Source organism: Xiphophorus couchianus, chromosome 20 (genome assembly GCF_001444195.1).
Source record: "Xiphophorus couchianus chromosome 20, X_couchianus-1.0, whole genome shotgun sequence".
NCBI lineage: Eukaryota > Metazoa > Chordata > Actinopteri > Cyprinodontiformes > Poeciliidae > Xiphophorus > Xiphophorus couchianus.
The window spans coordinates 8,188,024-8,200,081 of record NC_040247.1 but is presented as its reverse complement, the minus strand read 5'-3'; the positions used below and the strand labels follow the sequence as shown (position 1 = coordinate 8,200,081).

The following is a 12,058-nucleotide window of genomic DNA, read 5'->3' as shown; positions in this document are numbered from 1 at the left end:
AAACTATTAGCCAAAGCAAAAAATGCTACAAACAAATAATAAATATATTGCTATATATGATTATGTATTTCCTGCAAACATTTTTAGCAAAGAAAATTATTCTGGATTAACTGCAGTAATAACTAAGAATACTTAAGAACAGTACAGAGCTTCCTCAAATATGATTATAGCAGCTTAAATCTACAGTATCTCCATTAATAAATGATGTGGCAGCCACTGGGAAGACTCCAGGAAATGTAGGAATATTTACAATTTGAAAAAAATAAAACCAGTAAAGCAATGCTAGTTACTATGAAAGGCTTTTAAAAATAGCTCAATATCCTCATCACAAGTTTGTCAATTTTCTTAAATTTCTTGAATAATTTAATGATCATTCAGGGGAAAAAGTTACCAAGCAACTTTATTGCTGGATGTGCAAGATTTCAAAAACATTTTACACTTCTCCCCACCCCCAATAAAAAAAACCCAAACAAATAAAAGAAAATTGAGTTTGAAAAAATGTTTGAGTTTGCAGACATCATCCCATTTTCCATTATCTGGGAGATAATGAATAAATAAAAACAGTCTGACAGCAATTCAGAGGAAAATATGCAGTTGATTAATGTATTTGAGTCAGTAAATTCTTTAAGACATCCTTAGAGCACCCAAATAAAGATTTTAATTTTCTGTTTGGAGAGTTTTAAAAGTTGTACAATATTAAATTGTGCAGGAATTAGTGAGGACTGGTTATTAAAGTAAAATAGAAAACCGTTGACAATGCTCACTGAGAACTTTGATTCATTCATCTAATTTTTTATTAAATCCATCAAAAAGCAAAATGATTCCTTCGTCACTGTTTGATACTTCTGTCAAAGCTCAGCTCTGATCCATCATTTTTGTTCTGTTTACATCAGATAAGTACTTAACAGAAAGTTTCTGTTCTGACCTGATCTTATTCTGAATTATTTGATCAGCCTGTAAGCGGTTCTTCATATTTCAGCAGTAGCAGCAGGCTATGAGGCGGTGTCAGTGTCCATATCATCAGTGTCATCACCATCAGAGCGGCAGATCTCCTCCAAGGCCAGCTCTGACGAACAGAAACAATCCAGGTAAAACACAAACAACCATTACTTTGCTGTGTGGATCAAAGACTGACTCAATGAAAAACTGGTCATATGAGGATTTTTAAATATAACTGGATGTGTTTTTAATGACTATCACCCAAAGAAAAACATTAATTGATGCTTAGTTTACTAAAAATCAATTTGTACATTAATAAGATGCATTCTAGTTATTTAATGAAGAGGGAAACCAGTGATCTACCAAATATTCAACTTCTGCTAGAGTGCTCCAACAATCTAAGGATACACTCTTCTTCAAAGATGGAAGATTATTCATGTTTTGTGTACAGGTACCTTCGCTGTCACTCAGATCAGAGATCTTGCTCAGTGTTTCACGCACAGCAGGGATCATCTGGTCATACATGTGCAACACTGGTCGGCAGCTTTCAGAGAAGCTCGTGTGATGCAGCAGCAGCCAATGTAGAAGCAGTAGAGACTCTCTGAGAAGTGATGTGTCTGGGTCGCTCCAACAAGACGAGCTGGGTGCTGAATGAGAAAAAACAAAGTCAGGATTCATTAAATCAGGATTAATTGCATGTTTAAGAGAGTCCCTTTCTTATTTTTTCCCCCAATTTACCAGAGGTCTGCTCTTGAGAGCGAATATCCAACCACTGACGATGGAAAATGATTACAACCGCCTGAACCAACTGTAAAGAAACAGAGAAAATTGTGTGGAAAGAAAATTTTCAACAAGAAACAGAAGTCAGGGTGATAGTGATCTACCTCACTGTAACACTGGCAGGGGCTTGGCTTGCTGCTTGTCCAGCTCTCTGTTCTCTGAGTCACTCGGCTCAACAAACGCACAACCTGGAGTGCAACAGCGAAAACACAGTGAATCCCAAATTTATTTACTTTTCCAGCGCTCTCTGTTCTTATATAGTTAATTTGATGAGCATGCAATTCACAGATGAAAACATGGCAGATTTTTTTTACAAGAGTCAGAAAAAAACTGAAGGAAAGAACAATGATTTTTGATTTTCTAAAATTATATGATATGTATACTTTAAGTAACGTGATATTTACTGCTAAATACTTCCCACATTCATAAGGAAAAATAAATCAGTTGATGTTACCTGCAGGTCCAGCAAAATCCAATCGGCATGTGTAGCTAGCGTATCTGCTCTGGTCCGAATCAAATGGAACAACTTAAGAAAAATACAAGTATCTGCAGCAAAAGAGAGAAAAAAAAGAGAAAAATAAACTTTTTAACAAGAAATATGATTTTTTTAAAACAAAATAAAAAGCAGTGGTTTCAGAGTGCGTAAGTGCTATCAAATTATATCAGAGCTGAAGTCAGAGAATTTTTCTCACCGTGTTGGGAACAGAGCTGCTTGGCCAGAGTCGGATGGTCAGACATGGCTGTGAGAACAGACACACACTCTGAAACCGTCTGCACCCTGGTGTCTTGTGCTAAACATAGACATACCACCTGCAACACACACTGGAGCCTAAAATATAAGGAAAAAAGAAGTCATATACATCATTGATTCCTCTCTTGCTCTCGGTGAAGGCGGATGTTTTTTTCCTCTGCTCCCTCCCTGCCCATGCCTGCTCTGTTTTTGTCCTGTCTTTTTCTATATTTTTGGAGCTTTTCTTTGCACATCCTCCGAATCTACAAATTATGGATCTGGTCAACCGGCCTCTCAATGCAATTGATCAGATTTTCTCGACGAGAAGACTGGGCACAGGAGAGCCCTGTTGTCCTGTGGAGACACACCCGTTGGGATACACCCTGGATTTATTCATGATAACAGGATTTCTGCTGTTTGGAGCTTCCGGATACCTTGCTTATTGACAAATTTCTGACGGACTCGGCCGAACTAGTGAACACTCAGACTGTTGGTGTGGACAGAGACGCAAGTTGGATGTGAGTCTTGATGAGACTCGCAGCCCAGCTGAAGACTCTAAAACTCATTAACGGGATGGAATCGATCTTGGAGAAGTTGCTAGTTTCGGCTCAGTGGAATGACCAAACTAATTTGGATAATTGCGAACTGAGATGTATTGGAGAGACTTTAGGGAAGATTGAAATTTATAATCTACCCGACCTAAGACATTCGGTATCTGAATTGGCTTTCCCCGTGTTGCTTTGGAAGGGCTGCATATTTCCAATCTCCTTGAAGATATGTAAACATAACGCTCCTTCCCACCTCATCCCCTCCTGTTATCCATGCAGCTGTGGAGCTGAGCACTCCCAATGACATTCTTCGATAACAACATCTTTATCGGACTTCTGCTGGGAGACTGAGCAACGTGGTTTCATGGCCCTGTGATGTCACCGCCTTCACTCATGATTTTGTTTTGCCATTTGTTTTGTCTGAATGTTGCCATGTGCCCTAATGTGTCCTTTCCTTTTTTATTTTATTTTGTTATAAACTGTGGAGTACTCACTTTTAACCCAGAAAAGGAATTAGAACAGTCACTCTTTAGCTTATATTTTAGAAACTGTAGAGTACTCACTATTTAGATGCAGAGACTCCTATTATTGCAACCCATAAAAGAAATTAGAATGAACCTGGAATCCAGAAAAAAAATTTCCAGAACAGAAACATTTAGTTTTTATTATTACTTAGAAACTGTGGAGTACTCATTACTTTTACAAATTTAGAAACTCCAGAGAATACTTATACTTATCTAGCATCCCAGAAGTCCAGAAGATACTTACTTACTTACACTTATTTAGCAACCCAGAACAGGAATTAGAATTTGGAACCCAGAAAAACTACCTTAGCAACTACTTTTTAGACTCCTATTCTTCCAAACCAGAAAAGGAATTAGAGGCCAAAGTATTTAGTTTATTTACTATTAGCTTTTTCTTTTGGTTTGTATTTCCTTTTAAATCCTGTAAAGCACTTTGTATTGCCTTGTTGCTGAAAATGTGCTATATAAATAAAATTACCTTTACCATTGAAGCATTGTAAATATAGGTTCACAGAAAAGGAAATAAATATGTATGAAGTTGAAAGTGAGTGACATTAGCTGGTGTCTAGTACGTAAATAAAAAATCTACTAAATTAAAAAATTATCACGCCTCTGAATATATTTGCAATGAATATTGTGTAGTTTGAGATGACGCACTGTGAAATCAGCTGGTGGTCAGAATCAGATTATTTTCAGCCTGATCTGTCCTAAATGCTCAGTCAAAAACTAAAAGAAAAAATCTGTTCTTAGTCCAATCAGTGAACACAATACAACTTTTTAACAAAAAGATACAAAAAAAAAATGGATACTCTACTTTCTTTCCTCAAACTTTCAAGACAGTGTAGGAATCTTGTAAACGCCAGTAGTTTCCTCTTTAACTACTTTTTATGTTTCATCATTATTTATATCGACTCAACCAGTTAAAGGAGAACCATTAGGGACTTTCAAGAATCAGAAAAAGCCAAGCAATCAGTTTTTGCATTTCTACATTTCATGTTTAAAGTCAGTTTATTTCATACTTGTTTTAATATAATTCTGGTACTTCCATGAAGAATACAAGGTCTAATCTGATTTAATGTCAGACAACAGATTTCAACTGTATCCTGCAGTCACATAGAAAAAATAACCAGTCACACTTCACTTGTTTCTAATCTATGCTGTTGTCATTTCCAATGAGGTAAAGTGTAATTAAGATCTTACTATGACTAATGTTTAATGCTTATGGTTAAATCTCTGCACTGTGGTTAAATATAAAAAAGCTGACATAAATGTACCTGTCAGAGTGCGTGGGAGGTGTCCGTTTTATGAGGATACACATTGTCTTCAAAGCGTTAAGGAAGAGCTTCTCTTTCTGAGCACTGTTACCACTGAGACGCCTGTCACACAACCGGAGCAATGACTGCAGCAAGGCATTCTGGGAGTAAAGGCCCATGTGTGCAAAAGAGCGATCAGTCTACAAACAGATGAGAAACAAGTCTATATCAAAGAAAAGCAGCTGATGTATAAATATGTTAAAATTTTGCATAATTTAGATTTTCCTGTACCTTGCCTGTAGTCTGGTTCTTCCTCAACAACACCGCTTCTACCACCTAAAGGGGAACATAAATATTAGCGTAAAAAAATTCAAAAAGTCTTGAAGTATAAATAACTCAAATCTACCTTTAAATACATTCATCTCCTCACCTCATCACTTTGAGCCAAAAGTAGGTAAAGAAGCTTGAGGGCTGTCAAACCAGTGTCCTCCACTCTAAAACCTGTGATGCCAGCCTCATCCAGTCTCCCCAGTACAGGAGACTCTGTTTGGCCTGCTGAGATTGAGCTGGCAGTGGTGGAGTCTGATCCACTGGAAGAGGAGCCAAGAGACTCCAAAGTGCAACAGAGCTGAGAAAGATGAAGATCTAACAGAGGAAGCAGGAAGACCGCTCCAGGACACGACCTACACAAAACAGATTTTTCTATTTTATTTTATTCTCAATATCAACTTATAACTATAGATAAAGCCTGGTGCTAAAACGAATAACTACATAGAAAGTTGGAGTTGCACCAGTTGTGATCTCAATACTGCTGTTACAACATTTGACCACAAGAGGACTCTGTTGTCCAGAAAATACTTTAGGTACGTTATCATTTATGGTTCTGGATGCTTCACAATGTGGACAGTTAGTAAAGCTTTTAGAAAAGTCTCAGTCTGTCAGAGTACCTGTTGTCTCTGTTGCTGACGGCGATGGTCGTTTGACTCTGACTCAGCAGGTTGACTCCGGTCGTAGCCAGGCTTTGAACCAAACTCAGAGGAGCTCTGTTGGCTCCAACGGCGCTGGCGCCCTCTAGGGGATCAGAGTGGAGCTGAGGGCTGATGGACAGCTGACTGAAACCACAACGAAATAAAAACAAAAAATCATCAGTGAAGATTACATGTTCAGAAACTATAACAGGTTCTGCTTATGACAAAGTTGCCTAAAGATGAAATCACATGCAATATTTCTTCAAATCTTTATTTAGTCTATACTTAGAGTTTATTTAGAGTCAAGGATGCTTTTTCATAGAATTGGTCTTTAACTTGAGTTTCTATTGTCATTTTTGGCAATCTATTCACATGTATTCCTAATTCTGGAACATCAAACATTTAATCCTGTCGTTTTCCCTCTGAAGCTCCTGCCATCTGAGCCTTCTACAAAAATTAATTGTGGAAGTTCTAGTCTTTGTTCTTGGTCAAGGTGTTCACCTATATTCAGCCACACTCATCGACAGCAGGTGGGTGAGACCGAGGCTGCTAGGAACCAATGGCTGCTGCAGCAGCACCCCAAGCAGGATGCCTCCTAGTGGACAAAACAGAACAACAAACAGGATGAAAAGAACTCTTGTGATACAGGTAGATCTCAGTTAATTTGAAAATGATCAAAAAGTTTATTTGTTTCAGCAATTCAACTTAAAATGTGAAGTTTCCGTACACACAGTAATATATTTCAAACATTTTGATGATAATGGCTTATAGCTAATAAAAATCCCAATTAATTTTTTTCAGAAAATGTGGATATTACATTAGATCATCATGGAGAAACATCTGAATACAGTATGAATCACTCTGTGTGCAATTGTATTTTTTATGTATAGGAAACATGTGTTTTTGAACTGAATCACTTAAATTGTTATGGGCATTTCAGTTTTTTAAGATGCATCTGTAAATGTAACACAGTCATCTTTTGGCTGTTTGTTCTGTTCCAAAAAAACCTAGTACTCCTAGTGTTAAATAGCATAATGTGTTATTTTATACAGATCTCCCTGCTTTAGTTTAAATTTTAGGAGAATATTATAGTTAACCTAACATAACATAACATAGTTGTCCTTGAGTTGGAGCAGCATATTCTATTTTCTCCCGAGAAACTGACTGCCACAATCACATCTGTCCCGGTTGAAAAACACAGATAGTTAGATTGCGGCGTCCTAAAAGACACTGATTGAGGAGTAAAGTGAGACAAAATAGTAATACTGATGATATGTAGAGTACTTATGCCTATTGTTACATAAGTACTCTTCATATACTTATGTAGCGTATTTGTTGTCCTGGTATCAGGGACAAAAAAACAGATGAGGACATCCTAAATTATAAGTTTAATCAGGCACAACAAATTATCTTGGCATATTATCAGAACTAAAATATATTTACAATAATCCCCATAGGTGAAACATGCTTATAATTTCTCATCACTTGCTAAACAAGTGGCACAGCTGTGTGTGAGATGAAATATCAACAAATTATAAGTCTGCCATGAGTCCTTTAGAAGCAGCTAGTCAATGTAACAAACCTTTGTGCTGCATCTTTGCATGTCTGGCAGACAGGAACGGGTCTGGATGAGAAATATCCTGTCCATCACCAGATCTGCTCTTGGATACTCCTCTGTCTGCTGCTGCATTACAAACACACACACACGCACACACCCCCACACACACACAGCTCAATTGTAAGTACGGATAAGACAAAAGTTTGGCTATTTCAGGATTTTCATGACAACAGATCTTGTAACTCACCATCTCTTGGAGTTTTTACCGGCGTCACTCGTGATGAAATCTGCGCTCCAAATGTCTCCTTGGTGATGAAACCATTTCCTATTGGAGAGGAGGAGGAGCTGCCACTCATCTGATACATCTGGGTGAGTGCGCTGAGCACTTTAGGACTAAAAAAAATAAAATTTATGGGTGACCAGAAAACTCATTTGTTAATATGTCATGATAGTCAATAAGAACTGCTTATAACTTTGGAGATTGAGTTTCAAAAATAAAAAAAAGCTGTCATTATATGGCTGATGAGAAAAAAATAACAAGAAAAAAACAACTATATGCAGCTACAGAGCATGAAGCATTTCATTATAAAATATGGTGTTAAAATAGGAGATGCCTACCTAGTCCTAGCCACAGGAGAGACCGTCTTGTTTTTGTCTGAACTGAGAAGTTTGGTCTTCATCTCATTGATTTCTGCTTCTTTAAACTGCAGCTCAGACTGCAGAGACAGAACCTGTGCATACAAAACATGTCAGAGTTGCTTTAAACGATTATCAGCTCTGAACATACGTGTGTCCATAACCTCTACATCCTCACCTTCTTGTTGAGCTCCTTCTCCCTGTCGCTCTGCTCTCTCTGCCTCTGAGTCTCCAGGAGAACCTGGTTCTGTCTCTGAGTTTCCTTTTCTTGCTGAGCTGCTTTCAGAGAGTCTCTCAGGACACGGATCTCACCGCTCTTCAACAGAATCTCCTCTTTCACCTCGTTTAACTAACATACACCCAACTCACATTTAAAAATATGGAGTGTAAAATGCAAAACATTCTTAAGATTTGATCCAAATTAACTTTACTAGGTTACACAGTTTTGTTACTCTATGTAAATAAAATATTTACTCAGACTTGTTATAATTTTAAGAATACGTTGTCACATATTAAACAAATAGGAAACAAAATATTTTCATAGATATTATAGCAACAGACAAGGAAGCCAAAAAAGGAAGGCTGCTGAAGATGGGACAAACATAGCTTGGGTTTCAACAAAGTAGCACAATGACATAAATGCCTGTGAATGGAGACATTTTGTAAAATCACTTCGTCTCACCTTCCTCTTCAGCTCTGCATGCTGGGCCTCTAGGAGTCTGTAGGAGTCTTCCCTGTTTGACCCAAGCTGCTGCTGCATGTTACCTGAACACACACACAAAACTCTGCTTTATACACTCCTGCAATACAGAAACTATACAGACTAAACTTTATTGACTTGGACACCTCTCAGCAGAGAGGTCTTAGCATCCCTTAATATAATTTAAACTATGATTTTTACAATAATAACAAAATCAAATGGTTCATTTGTCCTCCATAAACCTTACCATTAGATCTTTTATGCATTTTTACGAATAAAGTCAAATCAGAGGAAATCAAGCTACTAAAAAGGCAGGTGAAGTTACATATTTAAATTATCAAGTTGAGTCATGTAATATTAATTTAAGTATACAAATTATTTCTTCCTTCAACTCACCAAGATTTTCTCTGCTGTGTTTCCCAGCATTTATTTGGTAGATCCCAGACTTGTTCTCTTTGCTGTGGTCCTTTGCAAATTTGTTTTGGCCTGGAGAGGATGTCCAAGTAGACCCAAGCGCTGGCTCGTTCGGTTTGGACGCTACTACTGCCGAAGTGAAGGCCTGTGAGGCGATGATGTCTATTTCATCCAAGTCATCCTGGGTGAATTCCTCATCATCTCCAAAAGGGTCATCAGATGCAACTGCTGTCACAACATCCTGGTTAAGGCCTTTGAGGCGTTTTGTGGGTGGACAATTCATGCTGTGAGGGGCAAAGGAGCAGATGGGATGACCAAATTGATTTTTAGGGACTCCAAAATTTCAGCATCCGTTAGTCTGCTTTGCTGCTTTACCTCTAATGGAAGGTACTTCCATTAGAGGTAAAAGTGTTTAAAGCACCGTTTCAAAAGAAATGTAACATTCAATTGAACCCTAAAAAGAAAAACACATTCAGAAATTTGTCATAGAAGGCAAAAAGGAAAACTCTTCTGGGCTTTCCTGTCATTGTTCTTGTGCATGATTATACTACTATCAGGTTCGAAATAAATAAATTACAGCATACATCCAACTCTATCAGAGAGGAAATATGAAACTTTTATGTTGCTCAATCTCTCTAAACTTTTTTCTTTAGGAAACACACAATCTCTCTGCGCAGTCTCATGTCATGTTCATCATTTTAGCATGCCATGTAGTTCATACTTTTTCTGACAGAATTAACAGTTTAAGAATTTCCATCAATAAAATATACAACCACAACATTTCATTTGAAAAAGAATGCGAAGTTAGTGTATTTTGGTATCTAGGTATCATTTATCAAGTGGTTTTCTTAATGGCAAAAATATAATATTCTACATTAATAACTTTTGGCAGGACAAATATTACAATGACCCGTCAAATTTCTGACATTCAGTCTAACCATTAAAAATCAATATCAATAAAAAATTCCCTTGTTCAACGTTAGATGGCAATATCTAAAAAAATTTTTTTTAAATTGAGCAGTTTCTGTAACTTGCATTACAACTTATAACATGTTTCAATGAAAATTGGAACAACATAAAGGATATCATTATGTTATGATTTAAACACTGTTTTACTGATCTAGTAGAAAAAATTGTCTGTTTTGATATGAATATTGTTTGAAATTTTCCCATCATAGGTACTGAAAAGCATATCATTTCACTAAGAAAAAGTAATGATCCCAGTTGTGGAATGTCCCCAGCTATAAAGTGGTACGGTCAAATTTGACACATTAAATTTATCCTACAAACATAATCAAAGCACCTCAGCTCAACTTGAAGGTAAACATTTAATATCTTATTGTTGGCTGCTTAACATTGGTTGTCAATCAACTAGAGAAAAGTCTTGAGGCGTCATTAAGCTAAAACGACGTCACATCAGAATGAAGCAGCTCGCTATTGTGCGATTTAATTACATTTGCTTTAAGTTTTTTTTTAAAAGTCAAAGAAAAGCGAAATTACCAAATCGTGAGAAGTTGTATGAGCTTGTTATGGAGTTGTTACCTGGTCTCGGTGAGGCTACTACTGTTGTTGTTGTAGCTCCTTGGAAGCTAATGCTAACTATCGTGGTTCCAATGGGAAGTTAGCCTGCCAAGCTAATTCTGTCACAAAAATATACAGCTATCTTGTAACACCTTATTCAAAAAAGATACAGACACAGATTTTACAGCTGTTCCTAGAGACAGCTATATTAAAATAAGTTATTAAAACAGTAAAACTTAAAACAAACAATATGAAATCACGTTATTGTACTACCCGCTGCTATACTTCCACAAATCTAACCAATCACAAGACAGTTTGGACAACCTGACCAATCATTGACATTCATTCGCTTACATTGGTCCTACAAGACCCGACTGAAGACAAAAAGTACTAAACGCGAATAGAATAGACTAGACTAGACTAGAATCGAATCGAATCGAATCGAATAGAATAGAATAGAATAGAATAGAATAGAGGTGGGTAGATTCGACAAAAATTTGGCTGTAATTGGAGTTACACTATTTCACTCTATTTTTACTCAAGTAGAAGTAAAAGGTAGTCATCCCAAAGATAACTCAAGTAAGAGTAAAATACGCACTTGATAAATTGGCTACTCAAGTTCTGATCAACTGATCAAAGCATCTGATTTAATTGGAGAAAATTACTAATTTCGTTTTAATGAAGAGCAGAATAAAAAAATACCATGACTAAATAATGAATTCAGACTGAAGGGAAAATGTAAGAAATCTTGTACGAGTCGTTTTACTGCATCATACTTTTTGCACTTGCTTGAGTAAAATTAAGCATTGTTTGAGTTATTTCTTCAATGGCTATTTTTTAATTTTACTTAAGAAATATTTGTAACAATTTATATATGTTATACTTCTATATAAGTACATATTTTTGCTACTCTTCTGAAAATCTGGCAAGCAGTAAGTGAAAAGAAAATTCACAAGGGGTTACTCAAAGACTATTTTGTTAATAAAATAAACACCTGGGGTCTTGTCTAGTTAACAAGACACATTTGTGCTTATTATGATACCTCCATAGCACAGCAACTTTAAAAATTAGAATTCTTTATGCAATTTAAAACATTTAAGACAGACACATGAGATACATAAGATGTATATGCTTGATTTTTCATTTGTAGCTAAACCAATTCAGCACTTTGGAACACCTTAGTTCTAAAACTTAGACATTATATCCAGTTACATGTGATAAGCAAGAAACAAATTTGAAAAAAGGAAACTGTCATAAAATCTATATCTTAAGGTTTCCCTATGAATAATAATATTTCCTTACTTTAATGTCAAAAATCAAATACATCTGTTGTTTGGAGCCACCAAGAAACTCCTACACAGATAAACCTAATCCTGGATAATCTGAGAGTCATATACAGTTATAAATACTGAAGTTCACAGTCTGTATCATGTCCTGAATATGTTTATCACCAATATAAAAGATGGACTCACTAACATAAAAAACAC

General features: G+C 36.4%; 1 protein-coding gene across 2 annotated transcripts; it reads right to left on the bottom strand.

Moving 5' to 3' along the window:
• Positions 1 to 382: 382 nt before the first annotated feature.
• Positions 383 to 10,887, bottom strand: atrip (ATR interacting protein). Of its 2 annotated transcripts, none has more exons than XM_028002837.1 (18): positions 10,593 to 10,887; positions 9,033 to 9,334; positions 8,619 to 8,701; positions 8,115 to 8,285; positions 7,919 to 8,031; positions 7,548 to 7,693; positions 7,325 to 7,426; positions 6,244 to 6,337; positions 5,722 to 5,886; positions 5,205 to 5,457; positions 5,066 to 5,110; positions 4,796 to 4,974; positions 2,412 to 2,548; positions 2,174 to 2,265; positions 1,824 to 1,907; positions 1,678 to 1,747; positions 1,395 to 1,586; positions 383 to 1,066 (listed from the first exon to the last, which is right to left on the bottom strand). In XM_028002837.1, the coding sequence occupies exons 2-18, from the start codon at positions 9,331 to 9,333 to the stop codon at positions 993 to 995; spliced, it is 2,301 nt and encodes a 766-aa protein (XP_027858638.1). In that variant the 5' UTR covers position 9,334; positions 10,593 to 10,887; the 3' UTR covers positions 383 to 992. The 2 variants fall into 2 exon arrangements, with proteins under 2 accessions (XP_027858638.1, XP_027858639.1); XM_028002838.1 differs by having other exon boundaries at positions 7,325 to 7,423.
• Positions 10,888 to 12,058: the final 1,171 nt, after the last annotated feature.